This window comes from Schistocerca cancellata, chromosome 3, assembly GCF_023864275.1.
Source record: "Schistocerca cancellata isolate TAMUIC-IGC-003103 chromosome 3, iqSchCanc2.1, whole genome shotgun sequence".
Classification (NCBI taxonomy): Eukaryota; Metazoa; Arthropoda; class Insecta; order Orthoptera; family Acrididae; genus Schistocerca; species Schistocerca cancellata.
In genome coordinates, this window is record NC_064628.1 from 918054055 (window position 1) to 918072921 (window position 18867).

The following is an 18867-nucleotide window of genomic DNA, read 5'->3' on the forward strand; positions in this document are numbered from 1 at the left end:
TCAGTCATTCGTGCGCAACACATTACATGGAACACAGAGAGAAAGAAAGGCTCCCCACGAAGGAATTATCCGAATTAGACGGAAATTGGTAGATGTGATTTACATGTATGATTACAATTAAAAGAATGAATGACTTATTCAACAGAAAGAGAGTCACAAATGGAACAAGCCAGTAACGCGTTGGTCCATGTCTGGTCCTTATTCGGCTTGACATTGATGAACATAGTTGTTTCATGTTCCACCGAAGGATGTGACAAACCCTGTCCAAATGGCTCATTCGATCGTCAAAATCCCTGACTGGTTGCAGGGCCTTGGCCTTAATACTCCAAACGTTTTCTGTTGGGGAGAGATGCGGCGACTTTACTGACAAAAATTGAGTTTGACAACCACGAAGACAAGAGGTAGAAACTCTTTCCGCAGCTGGCATTATCTTCCTGAAATAAAAGCACAGGCTTGCTTGCCATGAAGGCACCAAAAAGGGGCGTAGAACATCGTCAACGTACCGCTGTGCTGTACGGGTGCCGCGGATGACTACCAAAGGGGTCCTGAAATGAAAAGTAATGACATCTCAGGCCATCACTCCTGGTTGTCGAGCCATTAAGGCAACAAAACGGGGCGTAGACTATAGCCCACACACCGCTCTGCTATGAGGGAGCAGCAGATAAGGATTAAAGGGTCCTGCTGTGGAAAGAAACGACACCCCAGTCCATCATTCTAAGTTGTCAGGCCATACGCTGGGCAACAGTCAGGTTTGTATCCTACTGCTGTCCGAGGCATCTCCAGACACGTCTATGGCCTAGAATCGCATTGAATGAACAATAATTGTCTTCAGTGATGAGTTCTGCTTCTCACTGAATCCCGATGACCAGCTGAAACGGTCTGAAAGAGCTCCTTGAAAGACCAACGACTGTCATATTGAATCTTCCAACAATCTAAGATCCCTTTCTTCACGCTCTAGTTGCCAGCGGTCAAGGATCTCAAAGTGGTCAATCAAATATATCTGTCAAAGAATTTGAAGCGGAGCTCCACACCACTTGCTTTCCCAAAGTTGCTGTTCATCAATTTAGGGCCGGCCGGAGTGGCCGAGCGGTTCTAGGCACTACGGTCTGGAAACGCGTGACCGCTACGGTCGCAGGTTCGAATCCTGCCTCGGGCATGGATGTGTGTGATGTCCTTAGGTTAGTTAGGTTTAAGCAGTTCTAAGTTCTAGGGGACTGATGACCACAGCAGTGAAGTCCCATAGTGCTCAGAGCCATTTGAACCATCAATTTAGGTCTAGAGAGGACAAAACTAACAACCTTCAAGTATAGTCTGTCTACTATGCCACCCTCCCTGCATGTCCAAATAGCGATTCCATCCACAACGTACATCACATAATGGATACAAGAATTGAAGTTGAAATCTCCCATGCAAAGGAGGGACCTCACAGTGTAGACGCTGTTCGAGATTGTTCCACACCGCGCTGCCTACAGCTCTACTTTACTCATCAGTTGTCTCAGATGTGGGGACATTCAGCATTCCAAAAACTGTCAACCACCACGCACTGAGAAATCGATGTGTGCAAACAGTGAAAGTGATCACCTAGCTACATGGTGCGGCTGCACCGCGTTTCAGGAACTCCTGAAGACCTACATGACACAAGGACAAGCAATCGGTGAACGAAAACAGCAAACCACGAAAGTTGCAGCACAATCAAAGATCCTCCTAAGGATTTTACAACGCAGCCAGTTCGCCAGGTTCGGACCACGTCGTCAATTAACTCAACCACCTCACTGACGGGATGGCCAAAGCCGAACACTTCAAATAATGGACAATCATCATTCTACTTCTCGGAACTTCAGGGTGATGTGTTGGCAAATGTGCCAACACCTTGTACATAGAGGAGGCCGAAATGCACGCTATAATCTAACGCAGACGGGCGTGAGGTCTGGAACAGGATACGTATTGAATGCTATAAAGAAAAGTACGTAGCTGCTGAAATACTTAACTTTTAATCCATCATTTGTATACAGCATTCTTGATGATACAAGTGAGACTCTCTGTAGAAATGGTTAATGGCGCCTTGCTAGGTCGTAGCCATGGACTTAGCTGAACGCTATTCTAACTGTCTCTCAGCAAATGAGAGAAAGGCTTCGTCAGTGTAGTCGCTAGCAAAGTCGTCGTACAACTGGGGCGAGTGCTAGTACGTCACTCTAGACCTGCCGTGTGGTGGCGCTTGGTCTGCAGTTACTGACAGTGGCGACACGCGGGTCCGACATGTACTAATGGACCGCGGCCGATTTAAAGCTACCACCTAGCAAGTGTGGTGTCTGGCGGTGACACCACATAGGGAATATTTAGCAGCCTCAAGAACTTCAGCATGTCACTGAAGAATGGAAACATCTTCATCATCGTCAAAGATACATTTCGCAAATTTCAGGCTGCACCTAACACCCTTATGAAATTAACGGTCTTTTGTGATGGGGTCGTGTCACACTTTATCCCCAGCAGTGGCCAATAGATCTTGAAGAACCACCGACTACTCACTTTGCGTATTGAATGCAAACGGCCTTATGCACAAGAAACTGGATTTGGAACATTTCATTGTTCAGCACCATATGATATTCTTCTCGTCATCGTGCTTACCTCCACCCTACCCAATCGTTTAACCTGAAGGACGTGACAGTACACAGCGAGCTCCATATCGATTTCTTATGGAATAATCACAATGATTGTGGCATACGCCAGTGCACAGCGGCTGTTTTAGGAGGGTGATTTGCAAGCACTCTTCAACCATTATCTTAACGCTAAACACAACATGTGGAACTCGATGCGAACAACCCACGGGGGGTTCACCCTTACCAATTGGAGCAATAACGTTTGGCCCAGACGACTCCATCCACTTTCTGTAGAATCCAGCACAGAGGACAGATATTTTGTATTTAAAGAAATTGAGGCTGGATCTCTGTTTACGAACATTAAAGGATTTGACATCTGACAACCATCTTGTGGTTGGTGTGATATCAGAGGTTCGCTTCCACCTGCCTACCCCATCGTCAACTACAACCCACAAGGAACAATTTGAGGGGTTGCTTAATGCTAGTGTTAACGCTATCGCAAATGTCTCTATAACTGAACGGAAAGATCATGTCATCCCTACTCTCTCTAGGAAAATACGTTGCGCTTCCCAATGGACCTGTGTTACAGTGGATCGACAAACACCACGCCACGACACCTATTCAAAAAAAAAAAAAAAAGGTTCAAATGGTTCTGAGCACTATGGGACTTAACTTCGGAGGTCATCAGTCCCCTACAACATAAAACTAGTTAAACCTAACTAACACCACACACATCCATGCCCGAGGCAGGATTCGAACCTGCGACCATAGCGGTCGCGCGGTTCCAGACTGCAGCGCCTAGAACCGCTCGGCCACTCTGGCCGGCTGACACCTATTCGCCTCTGTTGCAAGAGTTGAGAACCCTCAAGAATAGAGATGCTGGCAACGGTTCCAAATGAGGCTGATCAGAGAGATACGAAGTGATTCTCAAGGGAACTGCACTGATAGGCAGTGGAACACAGATAATAACTATGGGAAGGTAACATGGCTGTCCTTGAGCTTCATACAAGCTATCGCTGGAGCTAGTTACTCAATATCCGAAACCCTAAACCACCTTCGAGAGGCCTCAAGGTCCAACAGCCTTTTGTCTGTTGGTAAAAGTAGAAATTTTTGCTTCCGTGGTTGAGGCTAAAAACGGGCTACACGACTTTAGAAACGATGCGGATCCTGAACGGGTTAGTCAGAGAGCTCAAGCCATTAGGGAAGCGGACCAGCGAATTGACCCTGACGTTACAACGCCTGCAGAAGCCTGTACAGGCCGGCCAGGGTGGTCGAGCGGTTCTAGGCGCTTCAGTCCAATAACCGCGTGACTGCTACGGTCGCAGGTTCGAATCCTGCCTCGGGCATGGATGTGTGTGATGTCCTTAGGTTAGTTAGGTTTAAGTAGTTCTACGTTCTAGGGGACTGATGCTCTCAGATGTTAAGTCCCATACTGCTCAGAGCCATTTGAACCATTTTCGAGGCCTGTAAGCTCATCAGACTCTTGGGATCTCATTCCGCTCCCGGGCCAGGCGGAATTACACTGTCACTTTAAGCACATCCCACGGAAACCTCTTGTGCTCATCACGAGGCTCTATAACTGTTGTATGAGAATTGGCTACTGCCTGGACCCTTGGAAGGTGGCCCGTGTAGTTCTGCTGCCTGTAATAGGGAAAGACCAAGCTAACCCGCCAGTTACAGGCCGATTAGCCTCTTACCAACTATAAAATATTTTAGAACGACTCGTCTTGATCTGCTTACGACCTCTCGTCATGGACCATGATTATCAGAACGGATGAAATTGGTTTTCAACCTTCTGTGACGGCGGAACTCAAGCTCTTACAAGTCGCACAATACACCGCACACAAAATCGACGTCTGCAGCTATCCGGCTGCCCTGTTCCTGTAAATTGAGAATGCTTCTGACAGAACCTGGCAGGAGGGATAAACTTCTCCAAAAACATCATGATTTACTTGTGCTACCTCACATTATCTTGGCCCAGTTGGCGGACGACACCACTCTGTTAACTAGCAGCAGACGGATCACTGTAGCAATCGGTCGAATGCAGCGACAACTAGTGCTAACGGAACAATGGGACACAGCGAACCACATTTGTAGTGACAGGGCCACGACAGTCCTCTTTACCCGCCGAAGGCCTACTGCGAGGTGCATTCAAGTTCTAAGGCCTCCGATTTTTTTTCTCCGGACTGCAAAGAGATAGAAACAAGCGCAAGGTTTTAAAATGAGGCCGTGTTCATTGTCAATACGTCCCAGAGATGGCAGCACCGTACGGCAGATGGAATTTTACCGCCGGCGGCGAGAATGAGAACTGTTTTAAATACTTAAAATGGCGACGTTTTCCTTACTTGAACAGTGTGCAATCATTCGTTTTCTGAATTTGCGTGGTGTGAAACCAATTGGAATTCATAGACAGTTGAACGAGACATGTGGTGATGGAGTTATGGATGTGTCGAAAGTGCGTTCGTGGGTGCGACAGTTTAATGAAGGCAGAACATCGTGTGACAACAAACCGAAACAACCTCGGGCCCACACAAGCCGGTCTGGCGACATGATCGAGAAAGTGGAGAGAATTGTTTTCGGGGATCGCCGAATGACTGTTGAACAGATCGCCTTCAGAGTTGGCATTTCTGTGGGTTCTGTGCACACAATCCTGCATGACGACCTGAAAATGCGAAAAGTGTCATCCAGGTGGGTGCCACGAATGTTGACGGTACGACCAAATGGCTGCCCGTGTGGCCTGTGGCCAAGCAATGTTGACGCGCAACGACAGCATGAATGGGACTTTCTTTTCGTCGGATGTGACAATGGATGAGACGTGGATGCCATCTTTCAATCCAGAAACAAAGCGCCAGTCAGCTAAATGGAAGCATACAGATTCACCGCCACCAAAAATATTTCGGGTAACCGCCAGAGCTGAAAAAATGATGGTGTCCATGTTGTGGGACAGCGAGGGCGTAATCCTTACCCATTGCGTTCCAAAGGGCATTACGGTAACAGGTGCATCCTACGAAAATGTTTTGAAGAACAAATTCCTTCCTGCACTGCAACATAAATGTCAGGGATGGGCTGCGCGTGTGCTGTTTCACCAAGTCAACGCACCCGCACATCGAGCTAACGTTACGCAACAGTTTCTTCGTGATAACAACTTTGAAGTGATTCCTCATGCTCCCTACTCACCTGACCTGGCTCCTAGTGACTTTTGGCTTTTTCCAACAATGAAAGACACTCTCCGTGGCCGCACATTCACCAGCCGTGCTGCTATTGCCTCAGCGATTTTCCAGTGGTCAAAACAGACTCCTAAAGGAGCCTTCGCCGCTGCCATGGAATCATGACGTCAGCGTTGTGAAAAATGTGTACGTCTGCAGGGCGATTAGGTCGAGAAGTAACGGCAGTTTCATCGATTTCGGGTGAGTAGTGAATTAGAAAAAAAATCGGAGGCCTTAGAACTTGAATGCACCTCGTAACTTGCGGAACACGCTTCTACTTTAGAACAACGAATTCTGATGGTCCACCAGAGTAATGTAGTCGATCATAAGTTACTCTTTAAACCACACATCCAGGCCAAGAGTGTTATTCATGTATGATCGACAAAACTCTAGCTTTAGAAAGTAATCATCCTACCTGCAATGTTGTGCGGTTGCTCAATGTTTGGTATTACCAGAGACCCTCAGATGTGAGGCCCTTACGAAGTACAGTATCCAGACGCGGATCAGGTTCGATTCTAAGTAAGTTTCTGTTACGGTCAATAAAATCAGTGTTTATGTTTTGTCTTGTGTGCTCCTCGATGGGCCGAGATTGGACTTACATGTTGAAGTTCAACTGCTGATGATCAGAGAACAAATCATGTAGAGGAAGTGGAAACTATTGGTAAAATTCGATGCGCGACGCCGTACAACTCACCACCTCGACTACACTGGCTCGGTAGTCCCTGTAGCCGGCCGGAGTGGCCGAGCGGTTCTAGGCGCTGCAGTCTGGAGCCGAGCGACCGCTACGGCCGCAGCTTCGAATCCTGCCTCGGGCATGCATGTGTGTAATGTCCTTAGGTTAGTTAGGTTTAATTAGTTCTAAGTTCTAGGCGACTGATGACCTCAGAAGGTAAGTCGCAGAGTGCTCAGAGTCCCCCTTTTGGTAGTCCCTGTACACTGGCATCGCATAAAGATACCTCGTGCGATTCAGAGGCACCCCAGTGACTACCAAACTGTTGTAACCACCACCTCAGCAGGGCTCAAGGGTTGAGAGCCCTAGTTCCTACCTACGATTAAATAAAATTCACCTAAAACCACCAGAATTCCAGCGTCAAGGAAGGTGGCACTATAGAAACACTAATCAAACATTTAAAAATCCCTATAGCATTCCCTGGGATTACTCAAGAAGTTAACTTTACACTTATCACGTTTCATCCGCTAAGAACGGAGTGTTGCGTTCAATTTGAACGAAGTACAGTATCCAGACGCGAATCAGGTTCGATACTAAGTAAGTTTCTGTTACGGTCAATAAACGACAGTGCGGACCTGTATTTCTCAAGTCATTAGTGACGTAAAGATGTAAAATGAACTAGTTTCTTAAGATTAAACCACCCATAGTAGCAGTCACGCACTCTGAAAATATAGTTGATTGCGTTGCTTTATTAATGCTAGGGCCGGCCGGAGTGGCCGTGCGGTTCTAGGCGCTACAATCGGGAGCCGAGCGACCGCTACGGTCGCAGGTTCGAATCCTGCCTTGGGCATGGATGTGTGCTATGTCCTTAGGCTAGTTAGGTTTTATTAGTTCTAAGTTCTAGGCGACTGATGACCTCAGAAGTTAAGTCGCATAGTGCTCAGAGCTATTTGAACCCTTTTTTTTATTAATGCTAGGCAGTAAGTTCCCCATTTAAGGTTGTGATCAGAGTGTTGTCAGAAAACCTAAACAGTTTCTACTTCTTGTATTTTAGTATTAGTTACCGCTGTGGTGCTGCATGGGAAACACTGACTGCATGTATTGCGGCTTCCCATCATTCAATGGTACATCAGTGAACAACTTCATGATGTTTTCGAATATTTCACCAATTGCTTGTAAGCGAGGTAACTAATATTACATTATATGTCTATACTTATATCATCTGCAAAAAGCAATAGGTGAACTAATAGCATCTTGTGGCTCAAATTCTGAGTAGTTATTGGTATGTGGAAGACAGAGATCTGGTACACTGTGCTTATAATCGTTAAGGTATAATAAAAACATGAATCTGCCGTGCCTACGATTCCATAGTACCTTAAATTTTACATTAGGGTGTCTTGGAACAAATATTGACTGTACATAAACACAGGCTAGTGCAGAGAAGGTATCATGATAGGTGATAAAATACCCATATGTTAAAATCATTATTATTCAGTTTTAGACGTTCTCTTCTTGGCCTAACTTTTGAATATAAGCCTTCATCATTCCTACTTGCCTAGGGTTCGTTGTGGTATACTACCTTTGGACAATATTTTCTTCTTTCAAATGCAGTTCGATTAAAAATTTAGTTCGTCAGTCGATCGTCGAATTTGGTCTATCAGATACCTTATCCTTACAAAAATGGAAAATGGAATAACATTAATCTATAATACAAAGATATTGGAAATGTGTTCTATGGCTTAAAAGAGAAAATTATTTCTTGATTCCAGCACATACACGTATCTTGTTATCAGTGTATGAGCTGCAGTTCGAAACTAGACAGTGCACAATTTTTCCTTCTGACAGCCGTCGTGTCGAAGATGGATGAATCTGTGGGACGAGTTGTGGCCGCCCTGGAAAAACGTGACATGCTGAACAACTCCATCATAGTGTTCGCGGCCGACAACGGCGCTCCTACGAGTGGAATCCTTCCGAACTGGGGTTCCAACTACCCTCTCAGAGGGGTGAGTAGTCAGACATTGCATTGTAGCACCTATATGTTTTCTTGTTCCTCCTTCATTGTGAGTCTCATTTTGAGAGACCATGAATAAGCGCATCGCAAGGTTACATAACGGCGTAAGCGTTCGATGATGTAAGAAATATGAAGTTATTAACCACTTTCCCACGAATATTAACTTACGTTCTCAAAAAGAATAATCATGGATTCCATATACACAAAAGCTAGTCCCATTTGATATGAGGTCATAAACAGCAATACAAGCTGCTGACATAAAAAGTGTGACGACTATACCAGCTAGTCCCCACTGTTTATTTATCAGATTCCATCCATAATCTCTCAGATATTTCTAAGGCAAGGTGATGATGGTGTTCGATTCTGTTTCTCAGTTTCAGTCACTTGTTAAGCACATTTTCAATTTCTTCTTCGCTTTTTCCTTCCTTTTCCCAATAGGTCAACTAAATTTATAACACTTTTTAAGCTGTGAAGGCAACGATTTTCCATCAGCAGTCTGATAGTGGTTGAAAACATGGCCCATCTGCCTTTCTGCACATACAGCGCTTTCAAACAGTTAATTCATTTATTTGTTCAATTTATTTGGAAAATAAATCCATTCACGCTCCTCAGCAAAATATTTCAAAATGATTAGTAGGAGAATATTATGGATTAATTACAAGAGCTTACCTCATGTGTCACTGCGCTTAGAGATAATATTGTGGAGCAACAAAAATATGCGCATATCAACAATAATAGGTAATAATTTTAACTCAACATGGTTCATTACTTGTCTTAATATCCAGTTTCTTCCTAGTTTGGAGGAAGTGCTCAGTGTTCTTGCAACATGCTGTCATAATGAAATTCAATTGGAATAAATTATGAGTTCCTTTTTCAGCTCATAGGATTTCTTACTTTCTCTGTTAGGCTAAGCTTCTATTTTTGTCAAAGTGTTGTCAGACTGGCCATTTCTACTTCTTGACACACACACACACACACACACACACACACACACACACACACATATATATATATATATATATACATATATATATATATATATGTGTGTGTGTGTGTGTGTGTGTGTGTGTGTGTGTGTGTGTGTGTGTGTGTGTGTGAGAGAGAGAGAGAGAGAGAGAGCTTAAAAATATTGCCCATCCGATATATATATATATATATATATATACACTCCTGGAAATGGAAAAAGGAACACATTGACACCGGTGTGTCAGACCCACCATACTTGCTCCGGACACTGCGAGAGGCCGTCTTCCGCTCACGCCCCAACATCGTGCAGCCCGCCTCCAGTGGTGTCGCGACAGGCGTGAATGGAGGGACGAATGGAGACGTGTCGTCTTCAGCGATGAGAGTCGCTTCTGCCTTGGTGCCAATGATGGTCGTATGCGTGTTTGGCGCCGTGCAGGTGAGCGCCACAATCAGGACTGCATACGACCGAGGCACACAGGGCCAACACCCGGCATCATGGTGTGGGGAGCGATCTCCTACACTGGCCGTACACCACTGGTGATCGTCGAGGGGACACTGAATAGTGCACGGTACATCCAAACCGTCATCGAACCCATCGTTCTACCATTCCTAGACCGGCAAGGGAACTTGCTGTTCCAACAGGACAATGCACGTCCGCATGTATCCCGTGCCACCCAACGTGCTCTACAAGGTGTAAGTCAACTACCCTGGCCAGCAAGATCTCCGGATCTGTCCCCCTTTGAGCATGTTTGGGACTGGATATATATATATATATACTCCTGGAAATTGAAATAAGAACACCGTGAATTCATTGTCCCAGGAAGGGGAAACTTTATTGACACATTCCTGGGGTCAGATACATCACATGATCACACTGACAGAACCACAGGCACATAGACACAGGCAACAGACCATGCACAATGTCGGCACTAGTACAGTGTATATCCACCTTTCGCAGCAATGCAGGCTGCTATTCTCCCATGGAGACGATCGTAGAGATGCTGGATGTAGTCCTGTGGAACGGCTTGCCATGCCATTTCCACCTGGCACCTCAGTTAGACTAGCGTTCGTGCTGGACGTGCAGACCGCGTGAGACGACGCTTCATCCAGTCCCAAACATGCTCAATAGGGGACAGATCCGGAGATCTTGCTGGCCAGGGTAGTTGACTTACACCTTCTAGAGCACGTTGGGTGGCACGGGATACATGCGGACGTGCATTGTCCTGTTGGAACAGCAAGTTATTTTGCCGGTCTAGGAATGGTAGAACGATGGGTTCGATGACGGTTTGGATGTACCGTGCACTATTCAGTGTCCCCTCGACGATCACCAGTGGTGTACGGCCAGTGTAGGAGATCGCTCCCCACACCATGATGCCGGGTGTTGGCCCTGTGTGCCTCGGTCGTATGCAGTCCTGATTGTGGCGCTCACCTGCACGGCGCCAAACACGCATACGACCATCATTGGCACCAAGGCAGAAATGACTCTCATCGCTGAAGACGACACGTCTCCATTCGTCCCTCCATTCACGCCTGTCGCGACACCACTGGAGGCGGGCTGCACGATGTTGGGGCGTGAGCGGAAGACAGCCTAACGGTGTGCGGGACCGTAGCCCAGCTTCATGGAGACGGTTGCGAATGGTCCTCGCCGATACCCCAGGAGCAACAGTGTCCCTAATTTGCTGGGAAGTGGCGGTGCGGTCCCCTACGGCACTGCGTAGGATCCTACGGTCTTGGCGTGCATTCGTGCGTCGCTGCGGTCCGGTCCCAGGGCGACGGGCACGTGCACCTTCCACCGACCACTGGCGACAACATCGATGTACTGTGGAGACCTCACGCCCCACGTGTTGAGCAATTCGGCGGTACGTCCACCCGGCCTCCCGCATGCCCACTATGCGCCCTCGCTCAAAGTCCGTCAACTGCACATACGGTTCACGTCCACGCTGTCGCGGCATGCTACCAGTGTTAAAGACTGCGATGGAGCTCCGTATGCCACGGCAAACTGGCTGACACTGACGGCGGCGGTGCACAAATGCTGCGCAGCTAGCGCCATTCGACGGCCAACACCGCGGTTCCTGGTGTGTCCGCTGTGCCGTGCGTGTGATCATTGCTTGTACAGCCCTCTCGCAGTGTCCGGAGCAAGTATGGTGGGTCTGACACACCGGTGTCAATGTGTTCTTTTTTCCATTTCCAGGAGTGTATATATGGCATCCCACTTGTCTTGACCACCCTAAATAACTGTTGTCCAGATGTAAATTACGAATTGTTTCAAGCAAATGCTCTTTAGCTGTCAGGGAGACATCAGTCAGCACGATTGCCTTCTTCGTAGCTTTGTTTTTTACAGAGATATGACCAGCGGAATGACTTTTTTAAATGGCACCCAGTACTTTCTATTTAGTAAATCATTTAGTCTCCTAAAGATCTATTTAAAAATGTAACACAATGTACCATTCACTGCAACACAACCTTATTTATTACACAACACAACATTGACGTTGACGCTCCGAGCGCTTAGTGAAGGTATTGAGGGCAATGGAAATCATCCTCGTGATGACAGATGTAAATATAAGTAGAATGCACATCCGTCGTTCTGTCAACCATCAAGCGAAGATTTGTGTGAGTAGAATGTACATCAATGAAGAGAAGGTATAAGTGCTACTCATCTATGGGGAAAGTAAGTTACCCGAACAGTAATTGTAATACTATTTTCTTATATGTACGGGTACATTCAGTACAGTAATTTAGTCCTTTTAAATACTGATGTCTAGAGTAGGCATACAGTAAAGGCTGTCCTTCCTACAAACTTAATCGACGTAACTTTTCTTTTATTGTTGTTGTTCAAGATAGGCCAAATGCTACGCTGGCAGAGGAGCTGTGCAGAGTGCGATATCCTGACAAGAATCCACCTTCGCGACGGATGTTTCCTCGTCATGTTGCGACGCTTCAGGAAACGGGAAGTTTCAATCCGCGACAACGCAATCGTCTTAGCACTCGCACAGACGAACCTGCCGAAGTTACTGTTCTCGCTTCCGTTGCTATGAATCTACATGTCAGCACACGTTAGCTTGAACACAAGATTAGCACTCCTAAAACCAGTCTACATCGTATTCTTATACGTCACCGATTCCATCCTTGCCATGTACACCTACATCAAGAATTACGTGGGATCGTTTCCAGGATCGTGTACAGTTCTGTCAATGGGCACAGCAGCAATTCCTCGTCAACCCGAACTTCTTCTCCAATGTCCTATTCACCGATGAATGTTCCTTCTCAAACTAAGGACAGGTCAATACCAGGAACATGCATTATTGGTCCAGCGACAACCCACGATGGCTTAGACAGGTGGAACATCAGCGTCAATGGAGGTTTAACATCTGGTGTAGGATTCTTGGTATTACGATTATTTGCCATTATTTCATCAATGGTATTCTTAACGGCACAGCGTATGCCAACTTCCTCAGACGAATTCTTCCTCCCCTTCTGGATGAAGTGCCGCTAAGAACCAGAATGCTTATTTGGTATAAACACGGCGAATGTGCAGCACATAATGCCCTGCGTGCACGTCGCGTTCTGAGCCGAAAGTATCCTGCCAGATGGATCGGTCGAGGAGGAACAGCTACGTGGCCTATTAGGTCTCCTGATTTAAATCCTCTGTCTATCGCGATATTCGAACAACTCCAGAGGACATGCAGGTACGTATTGTGCTTGCATGTAATCCTCTTCAGCAGGCAACACTGGAAGCAGTAATTTTTCATTCAATGAGTGCACCAGTTTATCGGTGTCCAGGGTCACCACTTTGAGTACCTTTGAATATTCCACTCCTGGGCTATCGTACACTCCTGGGCTATTTACTTGGTTTTCTTTTGTTTTCTAACAACTCCAGCAGCTGGACGAGTTTGTGATCACAGGCTCAATGTTGTGTTATGTAATTAATAACGCTGTGTTTCAGTGGATGGTACACTGTGACACATTTTTGAACAGGTCTTTAGGAGAGGAAATGAGTTACCGAATAAAAAATACAGGGTGCGATTGAAAAAGTCCTACCCCTGCTTCCAGTGTTGCCTGCTGAAGAGAATTACAAGCAAGCACAATACGTTCCTGCATGTCCTCTGGAGTTGTTGGAATATCGCGATAGACATCGTATTTAATGCATCCCGAAATAAAAACGTGCAGATGGTTTAAATCAGGAGACCTAGCAGGCCAAGTAACTGTTCCTCCTCGACCAATCCATCTGGCAGGATACCTTCGGTTCAGAACACGATGTGCAGGCAAGGCATTATGTGCTGGACATCCATCGTGTTGATACCATAAGCATTCTGGTTACTGGCGGCACTTCATCCAGAAGAGGAGGAAGAATATGTCTGAGGAAGTTGACATACGCTGTGCCGCTTAGACTACCATTGATGAAATAAGGGCGAATAACTGTAGTACCATGCATCCCACACCAGACGTTAACTCTCCATTGACGCTGATGTCTAAGCCATCGTGGGTTGTCGTTGGACCAGTAATGCATGTTGCTTGTATGTACCTGTCCCTATCGCTGTCCAAGCTACAACGAAGGCAATCATGCTGATTGATGTCCCGCTGACGGCTAAAGAATATTTGCTTGAAACATTTTGTATTTTGCATCTGGACAAAGAGTTATTTAGGGTTGTCAAGATAAATGGGACACCCTGTATATATATAGGGTGAAGAAAAATTCGTGTGCACAAATCTCAAATCGTTAATGTGATGTTACTGGTAAGTTAGGCAGAGAGAACTAAAAATATTTGATACGTAATTCACTTACAACGTTTGACATGTAGACAACACGAAGAACATAGAATACGATAAGCAGAGCAGTCTTGCTCGCAGAATAATTGAAACGGAAGAAATTCTCTTTTCGCATTGCTTTCCATTATAGTGTACGTGAAACACGGAATTTTAGCCAACCTAAAATCTGAAATTACAGAAAGGAACATTTTGGACCACCTTTTAACGTACCACGAATGTAGAACACACAGCACACGTTTTATTAAATCTATAACTTAGTCGAATTAAGTCGGGTGATGATGAGGGAATTAGATTAGGAAATGAGACACTTAAAGTAGTAAAGGAGGTTTGCTATTTAGGGAGCAAAATAACTGATGATGGTCGAAGTAGAGAAGATATAAAATGTAGACTAGCGAAGCAAGGAAAGCGTTTCTGAAGAATTTAAGTGTCAGGAAGTCGTTTCTGAAAGTATTTGTATGGAGTGCAGCCTTGTATGGAAGTGAAACATGGATGATAAATAGTTTGGACAATAAGACAATAGAAGCTTTCTAAATGTAGTGCTACAGAAGAATGCTGAAGATTAGATGGGTAGATCACTAACGAGGAGGTATTGAATAGAATTGGGGAGAAGAGGAGTTTGTGGCACAACTTGACAAGAAGAAGGGACCGATTGGTAGGAAATGTTCTGAGGCATCGAGGGGTCACAAATTTAGCATTGGAGGGCAGCGTGGGGAGTAAAAATGGTAGAGGGAGACCAAGAGATGAATACACTAAGCAGATTCAGAAGGATGTAGGTTGCAGTAAGTACTGGTAGATGAAGAAGCTTCCACAGGATAGGGTAGCATGGAGAGCTGCATCAAACCAGTCTCAGGACTGAAGACCACAACAAAAATATAGCTTAGGTACGAATACTATGATGCCTTCATGGATTAGCGAACATACACTAGTTTGAACAATTGTGTATCATTTTTAACTAGGAAGCTTTGGGACGTTGTGGAAAACTGACGATCATCTTTCTAAGATAATATTCGATATGCTATAAATTATACAGGGTGATACATAGATGTGGAACCACCACAGAAAATCAAAAGCAGGTAGATAAACAGAAAGTTAAAGTCAATTAGTATGAGGTAGGCGAGTGAGGACAAAGTTACGAACATGGTGACCCTTTTCCATTTATACATCCCTTTAGAAGATGGTTCAGTACCTAGCGACTCCTTCTGTTGTAAAGAGAAAGTGATACTAATCGTCAACCACACAGACACTGCTGAGAAACTAGCTGACAGCTCTCCGTAGTGCTAGTAATATTTCAAGGTTCAAGGTACGTCGATGACACTACTTCCGGATACAGCTCCCAGACACCTGTACGAGGGAGATTGTGTGTTCCAGATGAAGGGCACCCTCTGGGAGGGCGGCGTGCGGGGCGTGGCCGCTGTTTGGAGCCCGCTGCTGCAGAACACGCCCAGGGTGTCCAACCAGCTGATGCACGTCACCGACTGGCTGCCCACCCTGTACGCCGCTGCAGGTACGTGACAGCTAGCAGCGAGTACGGGGTGTAAGAAGATATCGGGGAACCAACACATTGCTAGTGAAGATAACGACCAAGGGAAGAATAACAGCCGGCCGGGGTGGCCGAGGGGTTCTAGGCGCTACAGTCTGGAACCGCGCGACCACTACGGTCGCAGGTTCGAATCCTGCCTCGGACATGGATGTGTGTGGTGTCCTTAGTTTAGTTAGGTTTAAGTAGTTCTAGGGGACTGATGGCCTCAGATGTTATGTCCCATAGTGCTCAGAGCCATTTGAACCATTTTTTTTTTTTGAAGAATAACAAGTTGATGACTGGGCAGCTACAGAACAGCTAAAATCTTACACTCTATGGAAATTCCGTCAAGTTATGTTTTTGTTTAACAGTTCTGAAACACAATCTACCTGACTCAGCTAATTAGTTTAACATCTGACTTACACCTCTGTGGGGTACCAAAAAAATGGAATTATTTTTTACAAAACAACCTTATCCCCTGCAAAATACTCTCCATTAAACTAACACATTTGTCCGACCGGTACTTCCACTGTTCGAAACACTTTTTATAGTCATCTTTATGAATGACTGATGGCTCCTCAGTCGGTTTCTTCTTCATCTTTGTTCTCGTCTCTGTGTTCTTTTATGTCCCTTTTCATGAGTGGAAATAGGAAAAAGTCGCACGGAGCAAAGACAGGCGAGAAATGTGCATGGGACAGCGAAACCATGCCGTTTTTAGCCAAATACTGTCTAAGAGGGATGGCTGTGTGTTCAGATGGTTGTAACGGTGAAAGAATCAATGCCCCGTCAGCCTAAATCTTCCGTTAAAGTTCCCTGGTCGCTGATCCAGGATAACCCACTAATCTATGAAAGCTCATCAATTGTCTGTCGACCGAGCACAAACTCTCGAACTTAATATTTTCTTTGCCGACTGGGGCAGTTGATAGACGTCCAGAACGGGGATTGCATCAATCGAGGCGCAGCCATTTTTAAATCGAGCAAACCATTCGAACATTTGAGTTTTTCCCATTGCGTCATCTTGGTAGGACGTTTTCAACATGAAAACAGTTTCAGCGCCATTTTTATCGAGTAGAAAACAAAATTTGGCAGCTGTACGTTGTTCCGTTAAACTTTCCACCATAAAAAACGAAAAGAGAACAAAACAGAGATAGCACTGCAGATGAAAGAAAGAAGCCAAGTCGAGAACACAGGCGTCACTGAGCTGACAATAATGGGAAAACACGATCACTGTTAGAAGTATTGTGACGTACCTTAGTACAACAAATCCTGGTCAAAATCCTTTTACCAGTCGTTGGGCTACCGCAGGACTAACACCTAGACGGTTCACACCGTGCTTGCAATCCACAGGACTCAGACCAATTCTCTCGCTTTACACTTGCAGGGAAAGTTGCAGCTCCTAACACGACGCTACTGGGCTGCTGCTAGCTAGGGAGAGCTGTGGTTGGGCGTCGTCTTGAACAAGAGATCTGTGACGCCAGTGGCGCCTCAGCTCACGGCGCGCCGCTCTGGTTCACCCCGCGTGTATGTGGGAGGAGGAGGGGGTGGGAGGGGGGTGGTGGTCGCTGCTGTCGTTCAGACAGCAGTGGAACTTCTAGTGCCAAACCCTGTACCCAGAACCATTGCCCCCTGTGTCCTATCTACAGGCTTCGATGACACAATTTGTGTATCATGTATATAATATACCAGAAGTGACCTCGTATATACCAGTAGTCTTGGTTTTTAGCGAAGAATCCGTCCCACTACTAGACGCAAAGACTACTCTAACACTGCGGCAACATCATTCTGGTGGGTGCGTCACACAATGAGATGCTATGTGAATGAAGCGCTTTCTTTCACAGAATCAAGAGTTAACGTCAATATGGCCATTGAGTCATATGTACTACTATACCAAAAGGTATCCGAACGACCTAAATTGCGTTTCGCCTGATTTGCACGTAGCCCACGTAACATAAGTGTATTGCAAGTCCTCTAATCTCTTCACAGTCCAGTCGTTTGAGTATACATAATGGAAACCACACTCTTCTTTAAGGTAATCAGTCCAGATGTAAATCAACTCAACAACATTGCAAATACTAGAGAACGTGTCATTAGAGCTGAGACAGTACTTAATGTAATTTAAGTTAGCTAACTCTGTCACATAAGTCCTTCCAGAATTTGTAGTACCAACTGGCTATTTTCGTGAACAAGAGATTTTGAGACACTGTCCGAAATTCTCAAGTTCTGTCACAGTTTAAAGTATTTACGCTCTTAAAAAGATATTCCCACACATGTGTAACGTCGTTCCTGATAAGTGTGATTGGTCATAAACTCGACGTTGAACTATCCAGTTAGAGGCAGCCTGATTAACAGCTCTAAGAAAAGTTCTGGCAGAGCACTTGCCCACGAAAGGCAAAGGTCCCGAGTTCGAGTCTCGGTCGGGCACACAGTTTTAATCTGCCAGGAAGTTTCATATCAGCGCACACTCCGCTGCAGAGTGAAAATCTCATTCTGGAAGCTCTAAGAAAGCTTCAAAATTAACATTCTATCACCAATAATTTCCCTGTACTCATGACTGAGAAATTATTTGTTCATATTTTTTAACTTTAAAGGATATGCTGATATTTTGTTTTCGATGTGGATTGAAACCTAGCACCTATAGTCATTGGAACTAAGCAAAGCTTTCGTGCCTGACGGAGATCACAGATACGTTCTTCACTGGTGAATGGGCGTAAAAAGTCGTGAAATATCGAAGTTTCCATGTAAACTTGAAAATAATGGCGTTGCCCTTGGAATCCTGTCAACACCCTAATCGCCCTGTTAACTAACCATGAAAAACGTTTCATATAATTTCAAGTAACGAAATTTGCACTTGGTGAATTCTTCTCGAGTTATCAGCCGAGTGGTGGCGTCGTCTTGTCTTCTGGCGAAGATAATGTGTACGAAACTCATCGGAACGTTGCGACAAGACGACGCCATCACTCGGCTGATAACTTCGCCAGAAGATGATGGGTACGAAACTCGTCGGAACGTTGCGACAAGACGACGCCACCACTCGGCTGATAACCCGAGAAGAATTCATCAGTGGAATACGCGGAGAAAGGCTGCAATCGCAAGTTTGCACATGTTTAAAACTAAGTGCCATGATATAC

General features: G+C 45.5%; 1 protein-coding gene across 1 annotated transcript in view; it reads left to right on the top strand.

Annotated features, from left to right (window-relative positions):
- LOC126176649 (arylsulfatase I-like) overlaps positions 1-18867 on the top strand; it is a 79188-nt gene that overhangs the window by 39451 nt on the left and 20870 nt on the right. Inside the window, exons 5-6 of the mRNA XM_049923807.1 lie at positions 8319-8476; positions 15589-15724. Coding sequence (XP_049779764.1) covers positions 8319-8476; positions 15589-15724 — 294 coding nt within the window. The remainder of the gene's footprint in view (positions 1-8318; positions 8477-15588; positions 15725-18867) is intronic.